At 47.5% G+C, this 12,338-nt stretch overlaps 1 protein-coding gene across 2 annotated transcripts in view; it reads right to left on the bottom strand.

Moving 5' to 3' along the window:
- The window catches only part of GPATCH1 (G-patch domain containing 1), a 282,152-nt gene that overhangs the window by 211,457 nt on the left and 58,357 nt on the right, over positions 1 to 12,338 (bottom strand). For both annotated transcript variants that reach the window (XM_078668539.1, XM_078668540.1), the window contains exon 5: positions 12 to 109. In XM_078668539.1, coding sequence (XP_078524665.1) covers positions 12 to 109 — 98 coding nt within the window. The remainder of the gene's footprint in view (positions 1 to 11; positions 110 to 12,338) is intronic.

The raw sequence follows: 12,338 nt of genomic DNA, 5'->3' as shown, positions 1-12,338 counted from the left end.
GCACAACGTACCAGATCTTTGTCTGCGTGGCTTTCGTTTTACTCGAGGTCCAACTCCCTGTCCCTCTTTCCAGCCCATTTGTCTCAATAACTGGACACCAATGGATATTCTAAGAAAAAATACAATGTATTACTGAAGCAAGTCATATGTTTTGTGAAAGGACGGGTGAGGGTTGTGAAGAAGCGAGAGTAAGGACTAAAATCATACAATCTGTCTGAAGGTAATTTTTACTATCATCGCGCTCTCTCTTATCCAGACTAGTTGAAAATCTGATTCCAAAGCCTAAACACTGTGTGTGGGAAGACACCGTAAGTGTGCCCAGCCTCCAAGCAAATAAACTGAACATGTATGTCCTGGCCAAATGCTGGATCATTTTCTGGATGAGTAATGCTTCCAGAAGGCATTCAGAGTGGCCCACATAAATGCCCTACAAATGTCTGCCTTGAGAACATGTCTTTGGCAGACTACTGATGATGGATACGGGCTGTGAACTCTCTGAGGAGCCTGAACTCATGGGATGGATAGCATTTTAGGATGCAACAGACTATCCACTTAGCAACTGTTGGTAAGCTTCTGGATTACAACCAGAAGGCAAAAAATATTTATTTAATGCCTTCTTCCTAATACCACAGCTATCTTGATACTCGGAGCAGACTTACCCGAATCAGAGCTATCTAAATGCTTTTATTTACATGAAACTAATCTAACCTCACCAATCCAAATCCCATATTCATAGAAATGGGTGTATGAAGTTCAATTTTATATATGTATATTTACAGCCAATTAAATTGTATCTAAAGAAACTGTATTTTGTTCTAGAATCAATTACTAGATTACCAAACTTACTAGATGTTATTTGCTTTTACATTACTTTATTTAATCATAATCTGTCTTACCTCTCCCACACGCATTTCAATTCAGTTATTGATTTTTTTAACATTTATATAGTACAACAACGACCAAAGAGATATACAGGATTTTTACAATAAACCAGAACTGATGAATACACAGAAAGTGGATTACAGTTAGGGCTCCTGGTGTTATGGTATTTGTTTTTACATTTCAGTCTGTATTTATCCATATTTATTTTTTGTCAACTGTGTCTGTATTTAGCCATATTTATTATGGGTTTTGTGGGGACGAAAAGCTGCAAGTGGTATATTTCCACATTTATTTAAACAATAAATATGCAGTCATGCTTGAATGCCTGCCAGGTTTCAGTGACATGAACACCCGCAGAAGATAAATCAATGCACTTTTATGAAAATATGCAGATTTCAGTAACAAACTTGTGCAGATATACTGCCGTTTAAATTCTTTACTAAAATTTCTTTTTTTTACCCCCTTACCTATCAATTCACACAGTTATTGGCCTGCCAGTCATGGCAAAGTGTATTTAGAATCACTCCATTCAATTCAAATTGTCTTTATTCGATCTTCTGAGGACAGATCATAGAAGATACACACAGTAATAGATTAAAAAGACAAACTACGTTATAGTCAAACATGTTAAAAAATAACAGCTACATTTTTATTTTAAAAATATAAGCACAGATATCGTGATATATAATGAATAAAATAACTGGGCAAGGAGGTTAATTTGGCAGCAGATAAAGTGACAGTGCAACAGTACTGGAACCAGAAATAAAAGCTAAGAGGCAAATGAGTAGAAATGTATAAAAATGTAATCAGGGATCAGCAAATGAAAAATCATTTTCAAAGGGTTAATTACTAAAAAGAGCAGTAGAATACATTTTGTAACAATTAAAGGTGGAAATTAATAGCAGCAGTGAACACATAAAAATACATTTCAAATACAGTGATTACTGGTGGAGTCACTAAAGTGCTTTTGTATCAAAACAGCATACTCTTTCTCTTAGCTAAGGTCTACTTCAGAAAACTCGCAACTGCAAAGCAGACTTTACAGTCATTGAGTTGATGTAGATAATAAAGGGTCGCTTTACACTTAGAACATTTATGTCTGCGCAGCAATGGTAATAAGAACTTCCTAGGGAAAAGGAGATAAAATTGGCAGAAAAAGAAAAATTGTAAAATAGTTTGACTCGATTGCTCATCCCATGGACAGATGGCAACAGTTTCAGAAGGATACTGGCCTAGAGGGAAACATTTAATCCAACAAAACGACCCCAACCTGAATCTTGTCGACAGGCGTCTTTCATAGACATTGGTGACGTATATAATAAACACAAAGCAATTGAGGGGGATGATTAAATGAGGCAATAATCTCTAACTGAGGGTTTAATCACCTTGATAGTTCCCTGGAGGATTGCTTATGCTTTCGAAAACTGTCCATAACCCACTTTCTGTCCCCTTTACCAATTGATTCTGGGTGCTCAAACAATGAGGCACATCCAAGAGCCGAAAAGCAGGTCTTGATATATTGGAACCAAGGGTTGGACCGGCCACGGGCACAACTTAAACAATGTCTAATAACAGCCTGGTAAAAAACAGCTTCTTTGTTGGACCAGATTGAAAAAACAGATGGCTAAAGGGGCAGCATTAATTGTATCTTGGACATAGTCCATACCTAGCTCCAGATGGACGGAAAAATGTGGAGATGGGGATCCCTAGAACTCGACGGCAGAATCTGTTCTCCTCTATCTGCATTGCGTAAGCATCCCTACAGAGTCATATGTTAAGATAGGAAGGCAATTACGATTATAGATCTCTAATATTGGAGCAATAGGCTATTTACCAATAGACATTGCAAGCGAGAAAGTGGTGCCTACAGCTTGTGTATGTCAGTTGTTTTGTTTTTTACACAAGTAAGCCTGACCTAGGTAAGGGAAGGAACTAACCCTCTCCAGAGGTTTAACATCTATGTTTATTCCACGAGTTTTAGTATTTTTTGGGCCTCATATCAAAATTCAAATTCTTTCTTTATTCGATCAAGTGAAAATGATCATAAAAGTACAAATAAATACTTCATCATAAAATTGTACAGATTATGGTTTGTAAAAAATTACGGATACTTCAACATAGTTCTAGAGTACAAACATAAATGCATTAAAATCTTTAAAAACAACAGAAACCATTTCATATACACGCAATCCTTTTCCTCATTCTCATACAGGCCCATAAGAATGACGCTACTGAGTAGCAGACCAAAAGGGCAGGTAATGATTTTAAAAAGTAGAGTGCCACCCGACACTGCTTAAAATTTTCTTTCTTTATAATTGGTTATAAGTATTCATTTCTTTCATTCTTATATAGCCTGCAGAAAAAAACTAAATGCAATTCGGTTTGGGACGACAGGTTATCACAGAGCATGCACTAAGCTCGGAATGATTATATGTTTTTTCCGGTTACCCTAGCATAAGAGGGATCAAATTAGGGCGGAACCTGAGTAATATGAATCTATGTTGGGTCCTGTTTACATTTGCTAGATAGGAGAATCCACCTTCTATCAATGGTGGATTACGGCTGTATATACAGACGGTGTATTTTCTCTTTTTGCTGTTCTCTGCGCTTGTACTCATTAGCAGGAACATGTTGGCCACCTTCTGCTTAGAGACCTTCTTACAGGTCAATGAATCTATAAATAATTCATGGAGGCCAATCTTCCTTAGCACGGTCTCTACATAACTAAGCCACCTAGACCTTTTCCACTTATCCATAGGTAAACAACTTCTTATTATTGATTGATTAAGTGGCACTGAATCTCTTCTCCATATTGAGTGCCAAAGGAGGAGTGGGGCTAGTTCTATGTAATCAGAAATATAGGGCAAACCTAATTCTGTGTGGATGATACTATTTGCAATTGACAAAGGGAGGCCGACTATGGATTAAAAAATAGTATTTTCAATCGTTTGTAGTGGTGTTGATGCCACCACACCCCAAACTCCAGCTCCATAGGTCGCTGCTGACTTTACTCTTGCCTGGTATATATTTTTTATCGGTAATAGGGCGTTTAGCACCCAGTTTTCTAACAAAAGGATTTTTACAGCATTTATACCCCTCTCCATCACCATCTTTCTCCCTTTCCTCAGTTTTACCCATGTCAGATCTTTATCGAAAAGAATCCCCAAATATGGGAAAGAATCCACTACCTCTATTTTTTCCACTTCTGCATAAAATTGCGGGATTTTTTCTCTTTTTGTTGTCCCGGCTGCTATTATGAACGACTTTATTTGATTCACTTTCAAACAGAGTGAGTCCATAAATCTGACATACACGGTTATCAGCCTTTGTAGCCCAAGGCCTGTTCTGGCAATTAGCACTGTGTTGTCCGCATAAGCCAGTATTGGTAGCATATGGTTTTCAAAAAGAGGGGCATCCAGCGTGGCCATGGTGAGTGCTTCCTCAACTCCATTCGTGTATATGGAGGAGAGAAATGGGGCTAATAATCATCCCTGCCTTACTCCTTTGGAGATTTTAAAAGAACAAGTACAGTCTCCATTTTTGGTGTAGCGCATGGATGTAGTCGCATTTGCATACGACTGCCTGATAAAAATTAATATGGCTTGTTCTACCCCATCATCTCCATTATGTTCCAAAGCTTATCATGGACCACGCAATCAAACGCAGCGCTCAGGTCCATAAATGCCATGTAGATTTTCCCATCCTTCATTCTGGTATACTTTTCTATGGTCAATGCTAAATTCAAGCATTGATCCACAGTGCCCCTTCCCTATTGGAATCCATATTGGGCCTGGATTAAGGTGTTATTCTCCTGTGCCCATCCCTCTAATCTAGATAGGAGAAGGCTTTGATGTTGTATCCAGCAAGGAGATTGGTCTATAGTTCTCTGGGTTGGCCCTTTTTTGTGAATGGGTACAATGACACCTGATGACCACGAGGGAGGAGGACCTACCAGGGCTATACTATTCAAGACGTTCGTCAGGAGTGGCACCCACACTTCTGGGTTTTCAAGAAAAAAGTCAATTGGGACACCATCCGGTCCCGGGGCCTTTCGCTGACTACATGAATCCAGCCCTGCTTTAACTTCTAAAAAAGAAAACAATAAAGACTCTGAGTGTTTTTCCTGTGCTGCCACCTGTTGGGATGGGATATCAGAATTGGAGGAAAAAATATTCTCAAAATGGGAGACCCAAGCTTCCTCTTCGACATTTGTATCTGTAGTTGGGTAGCTAGTGGCTTTGAAAAAAGGTGCATTAACTCGCTTCCAGAATACGCGGCTATTGCCTGAGATAGCTGCCATGTCTAAGTCGGCCCACAAATCCTCCCCGATTTCCTTTTCTCTAATTTTGCGCGCTAATTTATAAGAGGCCCGCAATGTTCTTATCTGATCCTGACTTCCAGGTCTGGCCTTTAGGGCATAATACAGGGCATTTCGTACTTTTGTGCACAGTAAGTCAAACCAGCCTCTACCTTGTTCTTTATTTTGCGTTTTTGTTCTGGTAAGGGCCAATTTTATATTTCCTAGGATGTCCCAGAAAGCTCTGACAACCTCCCCTGCATCCGCTTCTGGATCTAAACACAATTGTATGTTATCTTGTGTATTTGATATGATTTCTGGAATCATCTTGATTTTGTCTATATGTGCCCATTTTAACTGAACCCTGTTTTTCCTTACCACAATTGTTGTTTCAACAGTGGTGCGCCTTTGTTTCTCCCATGTTGATATTTTGAACTCTATTGAAACTATAGCGTCATCGCTAAACGTCGTGAAGGAGTTCCCTATCTTGATGACCCTTGCGCTAAGTGGAGGGGTTAAAAGTATGTAATCAATCGTGGTCTGAGCCCCATTTCGGTAAAAGGTGTTCCGCAGAATATCTGTTGCGGGGTCTGGGTCACAAATTATTTCCATGTTTGGGGAGGCCATTAGCTTGTTTAAGCCATTGCCATACTCACTGTGTGAAATGGTGTATCGGGTTTCCTGTCATATCCTCAATTCCGCAAATCAATCAATCAATCAGGTCATTTGTAGAGCGCACTACTCACCCGTAGGGTCTCAAGGCGCTGGGAGGGGGGGGTGCCGCTACTGCTCGAACAGCCAGGTCTTGAGCTTCTTCCTGAAGGAGAGGTGGTCTTGGGTCAGGCGCAGATTGGTCGGAAGTGAGTTCCAGGTCTTGGCGGCCAGGTAGGAGAAGGATCTTCCTCCTGTTGTCGCTCTTCGGATGCGGGGGACGGCGGCGAGGGCGTGGTTGGTTGATCTGAGGAGGCGCTTGGGAGTGTAGAAGTTGATCCGGTTGTTGAGGTAGCTCGGGCCTTGGTCGTGTAGGGCTTTGTGCGCGTGGGTGAGGAGCCGGAAGGTGATTCTCTTGTTGACCGGGAGCCAGTGCAGATCTCTCAGGTGTCCGGAGATGTGGCTGCGTCGGGGGATGTCGAGGATGAGTCTCGCCGAGGCGTTCTGGATCCGCTGGAGTCTCTTCTGGAGTTTGGCAGTGGTTCCGGCGTAGAGGGCGTTGCCGTAGTCCAGTCGGCTGGTGACGAGGGCTTGGGTGACCGTCTTCCTCGTCTCGGTGGGGATCCACCGGAAGATCTTACGTAGCATGCGCAGGATGTTGAAGCATGACGAGGAGACGGCGTTGACTTGTCTGGTCATGGAGAGGGAGGAGTCCAGGATGAAGCCCAGGTTGCGTGCGTGGTCCGTCGGTTTGGGTGCGGTGCCCAGGGCGGGGGGCCACCAGGAGTCGTCCCAGGCGGAGGGCGTGGAGCCTAGGATGAGGACCTCCGTCTTGTCTGAGTTCAGTTTCAGGCGGCTGGTCGTCATCCATTCGGCTACGTCTCTCATCCCTTCGTGCAGGTTGGCTCTGGCGGTGGCGGGGTCGTTGGTCAGGGAGAGGATCAGCTGGGTGTCGTCGGCGTAGGAGATGATGTTCAGGTTGTGTTGGCGTGCGATGGCCGCGAGGGGGCTCATGTAGACGTTGAAGAGGGTTGGGCTCAGCGAGGATCCTTGGGGTACGCCGCAGATGACTTTGGTGGCCTCTGACTTGTACGGTGGTAGGCGGACTCTTTGTGTTCTTCCGTCGAGGAAGGAGGTGATCCAGTCCAGTGCCTTCTCCTGGATTCCGATGTTGCTGAGGCGCTGTACTAGGGTGCGGTGGCAGACAGTGTCGAAAGCCGCGGAGAGGTCCAGGAGGATGAGGGCCGCTGTTTCTCCGTTGTCCATCAGAGTTCGAAGGTCGTCGGTGGCGGCGATGAGGGCGGTCTCGGTGCTGTGGTTCGCTCGGAAGCCGGACTGTGATGGGTCGAGGGATCCATTCGTCTCGAGGAAGGCGGCCAGCTGTTTGTTGACGGTCTTCTCGATGACTTTGGCCGGGAACGGGAGGAGCGAGATGGGACGGTAGTTCTTGAGGTCGGTGGGGTCTGCTGTGGGTTTCTTGAGGAGAGCGCTGAGTTCGGCGTGCTTCCAGCTCTCAGGGAAGGTGGCGGAGTCGAAGGAGGTGTTGATGATGTCCCGCAGGTGGGGTGCGAGGACAGCGTCGGCTTTGTTGAAGACGTGGTGAGGGCAGGGGTCAGTCGGAGATCCGGAATGGATGGAGTTCATGGTGCGGATGGTGTCTTCAGTGCTGATCGGGGTCCAGGTGCGGAGGGTGGTGGTGGGTGGCGTCGTTGCGGTTGAGGCTTGCGTTGGTTGGTTGTTGAAGCTGTTGTGTATGTCCGTGATCTTGTTGTGGAAGTAGGACGCGAGGGAGTTGCAGAGGTCTTGCGACGGGGTGATGTCGTTGTTTCCGGCGTTGGGGTTGGAGAGCTCTTTCACGATGTTGAAGAGTTCCTTGCAGTTGTGTGCGTTGTTGTCCAGCCGGTCCTTGTATGCATTTTTCTTGGTGGCGCGGATCAGTTGGTGGTGTTTCCGGGTGGCGAGCTTGAGGGTGGTCATGTTGTCCGTCGTTGGTTCCCTTCTCCAGGCTTTCTCGAGGGCTCGACAGTTCTTCTTGGAGCACTTGAGTTCGTCGGTGAACCATGGTGTTTTTCTGCTGCAGGATCTGCTGGGCGGGGTCCTCAGAGGGGCGAGTTCGTCCGCGCAGTTGCTGATCCACTTCGTGAGGTTGTCGGCGGCCTGGCTGGGGTTCGCTGAGTTGGCGGGAGGGTGCTGGCTCAGGGAGGCGGTGAGCTGGTCGGCTGTGATCTTGTTCCAGCTTCTTCGAGCAACCTGTTGCTGGAGGTGGTGGATCGTCGTTCTTCTGAAGGTGAAGTGGACGCAGCTGTGGTCCGTCCAGTGGAGTCCTGTTGCGTGGCTGAAGGTGACGTCTTTGCTGGATGAGAAGACGGCGTCGAGTGTGTGTCCGGCGAGGTGGGTGGGGGTGGTCACCAGTTGCAAACAGGCAGTGTGTTATATTTGCACAGGTGTATATTGAAGTCACCTAGCCCTATAAAGTTTATGTTCTCATTCTTGATGTTGAGTATGTGTCGGCGATTGCTTTATCGACCTCACCACACGATTGAGTGTATATTTGGACCAAATCTGTTTTTATAGTAGTTTATTAATATCCATGGGCCTCATATCATTGTAAAGGTTTTCTTGTAGTTTGGCTCCAGGACCAGGTTCCTTCATGAAACTGACATAGCTGACGATAAGTTTTTTAAGATTGTTCGCAGTCCTTGCCAGAAGGACTGCATAATCGGCATATAGTGACGCGGGCACAGCCTTATTCTCTACATGTGGGACATCAGCCTCAACCGAAACTAAAGTGTTCTCCAGATCGTATGTATAGAGAAAAAATAAGATTGGGGCAAGGACGCAGCCTTGGCACACCCCGTGAATAGAATCACTCAAAAAACACCCAATTTCCGTTTTTATCCACATTTAAAAATAAATACAGACAAGAAAATAAATGGTTTTCTGTCTGTATTTATCTGTAAAAATCAGTAAAACAGAAAATAGGGAGCCTTAATAACAGTATACAAGACGGGGAAGGGAAATGTGAGGAGAAGCATAGCAACATATCAGAATAATACATTTAACCAGCTGTGCATTAGCATAACTTAGTGCTGAAGTGCCCATCTCAGATTGTATATATTGCAGTCTGATTTCAGTAAACGAACTGGTTAAACAGATAGCTTTAAGTTGTTTCCTGAATGCCGTCATTTGTATTAAAATCAACCCTTTTTTTGACTGTGTGCCTGCTGTTGCTCCCGTTGATTTCTTCTTCCCGTGCCTGCCCTTGAGGAGGAAACAGAGACCTCGCCGGACCCGCTCCGCGGGTCCCGCAGCGCCGCACATCGAGTGCGTGCATCTTGGGAGTGGAGTATTGACTTTGGGGCTGTTGGAGCTGCCGGCAGGGTTGCGAGCGTGTTAGCAGGGACTCAACTGACCAGGAGTCCCTGCGTGCCCTATTCACAACACCTGGGCTGCTCTCCCTGCTGGCCCCGCCCCCCCGCCCACGGAGTGAAAAGCGGGCGGGGAGCCACCATCAACGGGACCCTTTTTTTGACTGTGTGCCTGCTGTTGCTCCCGTTGATTTCTTCTTCCCGTGCCTGCCCTTGAGGAGGAAACAGAGACCTCGCCGGACCCGCTCCGCGGTTCCCGCAGCGCCGCACATCGAGTGCGTGCATCTTGGGAGTGGAGTATTGACTTTGGGGCTGTTGGAGCTGCCGGCAGGGTTGCGAGCGTGTTAGCAGGGACTCAACTGACCAGGAGTCCCTGCGTGCCCTATTCATAACACCTGGGCTGCTCTCCCTGCTGGCCCCGCCCCCCCGCCCACGGAGTGAAAAGCGGGCGAGGAGCCACCATCAACGGGACCCTTTTTTTGACTGTGTGCCTGCTGTTGCTCCCGTTGATTTCTTCTTCCTGCGCCTGCCCTTGAGGAGGAAACAGAGACCTCGCCGGACCCGCTCCGCGGGTCCCGCAGCGCCGCACATCGAGTGCGTGCATCTTGGGAGTGGAGTATTGACTTTGGGGCTGTTGGAGCTGCCGGCAGGGTTGCGAGCGTGTTAGCAGGGACTCAACTGACCAGGAGTCCCTGCGTGCCCTATTCATAACACCTGGGCTGCTCTCCCTGCTGGCCCCGGCCCCCCGCCCACGGAGTGAAAAGCGGGCGGGGAGCCACCATCAACGGGACCCTTTTTTTGACTGTGTGCCTGCTGTTGCTCCCGTTGATTTCTTCTTCCCGTGCCCGCCCTTGAGGAGGAAACAGAGACCTCGCCGGACCCGCTCCGCGGGTCCCGCAGCGCCGCACATCGAGTGCGTGCATCTTGGGAGTGGAGTATTGACTTTGGGGCTGTTGGAGCTGCCGGCAGGGTTGCGAGCGTGTTAGCAGGGACTCAACTGACCAGGAGTCCCTGCGTGCCCTATTCATAACACCTGGGCTGCTCTCCCTGCTGGCCCCGCCCATAAACTCTCCCCCTCATTTTAAAAGGAGGTAATAGTTCCGCGGCGCGGGAGCGCCCGGGAGAAGCCCGGGACAAGGGCGGGACCGTCTGTGGCCGTCCGGGGCCGCTGGAGGCCGGGCTGGGCCATTCCGCTGATATTTGCATACACCTATTTTTCAGCAGTTAAGTGGGTTTTCAACTTTCCAATATGCCGGACCACCCTAATGGTCCAGTCCTGAGGTCTCCAACGGCCGATGCTGGCCAATCTGTGGTTGGTCCTTTGGACAAGTTTTTCAATCGCCCCGCCAACCCTATTGACAAAGAGCTATCGCTGGCTGAGAGGCGCGCAGAGCGCAGACTATCAATCGAACTGTTAAAGAACTCAGGGGACAAGCGCTCTGGCCAAACTTATCCCGCTTTAGTAACACCATTGTCCTCACTCCAACTACCTGACTTCTGCAATCCGGGTCATGACGCAAGCACGAATGGGGACAACCAGGGTAGTGTGGGTGATTTGCTCGTCCCCCGCGCAAGTGTAAGTCCCATCTCAACCCCAACCCCCCTACCTGTGGTAGGTGTTCCACGGACCAATTCCAAGCCGGGCCTCAAAAGGAAAAGTAACAATACATCTAGGAAAAGCCTTCCCCCTAAACCACCCCATAAACTCAGAAAAGTTAATAAAAGTATGTATCTTAGCAAGGCAGCTACTGTAGAGAGTCGTGGGGGTGAACCTACGCAAGAGGGGGCAATTACACCTTCTGGCAATACAGATCCTAGTCCACCCACATCTATAGATTTAGGGACGGTTTCAGTTGACACACAGCCGTGGCTGACTAGCTTCCTTCCCGAAGTAGAACGGATATTACGGTCCCTATTGCTTCCACTAGAGGAACGTATTACAAAGCTTGCTGACCGCTTAAACCACTTCGAGCAGGCCACACTTGACAATTTCTTCTCGACTAAGGCATTAATAAAAACACAGTTAAGGCAGGAGGGCAACAGTAACTGCAAGACCATTGCCGATGCCCCACCACTTGCTAAGGGGCAAAGGGAACAGCCCAACTCTCCCCTGTCTGTATTATCTAGCAGTGGAGCGGCAAAGAGACCTCCGAAGTCGCTTAATCCGGCACCACTAGGGACTGTCGCAAATGCCCCCATTATTGCATTAACTGGCCAATCTGTTGTGCAACAGCCGATGCCTAGCACTACTCGGTTGGGTACTATAGAGGGAGGTGGATCGGAGGGTACCAAAAAGGGTATTGCTGTATCACCTGCCCCTGGAATTGGAAATCATCCAACAACGAACAAATCGATACCCCGCCCTGCCCCGCCTGTCCCCAGACCTCCCCTACCACCCTTGAAAAAGCCCCCACACAAGAAACCCCCTATGAACCTCACCCCTGACTCCTTCCCCTATGTAGCAGTCCTGATAAATGTCCCACCGCTTCCACCGGGACAGAGAGAATCCTTCCAGATGCTTAAGAACAAAGCCATGCACTGGTTAAGGGCGAATCGGCCGCTACCTGGGGACGTTGATGGACTCATTTTGGGAGTGAGGCGAATAGACTGGCTAGGTTCTACCAATAAAAACCTGGGGGGGGATTGTATTGTGATCAATTTTCAAGATCCAAGGGTGGTGGGGTGGATAACGAGACAGGGGTGGTGCACGGGCAAGGGAGGTATTGGTATCGTTGACCTTACATTTTTCTACCCACGCCCCTCCTGTGTTCTAACCTCCTTGATCGATGAGGCGAATGGCCCCGGAAATTGCCCGTGGCCAGGGATAGTAGGCCACTCCTCACAGAACCTTATTTACCCTACCATCCCGTTCACCTCTGTTGTGGGTGGGTGGAATGATTTAGGGATGGGGCGGTGACAATCCCCTGTCTGCCATATAAATAATAGGAGCCCAATACCCAACAGAATGACTGGTACCCCTGACTACGGAAATTTAAACCCTTTTGTAGAATCTATCTCGCCGCCCGCTTCTAGGGAGCATATGGTACTAGGTGGCACTAGGGAACTAGAGATAGTGCCGATTCCGACTGAGCCTATGAACACCTGTCCTTTGGTGGAAGTTATAGATCTGGTCAATACCA

Source organism: Lissotriton helveticus, chromosome 12 (assembly GCF_964261635.1).
Source record: "Lissotriton helveticus chromosome 12, aLisHel1.1, whole genome shotgun sequence".
Lineage (NCBI taxonomy): Eukaryota > Metazoa > Chordata > Amphibia > Caudata > Salamandridae > Lissotriton > Lissotriton helveticus.
The sequence above is the reverse complement of the archived record's forward strand: the minus strand, read 5'-3'. Positions and strand labels throughout refer to the sequence as shown.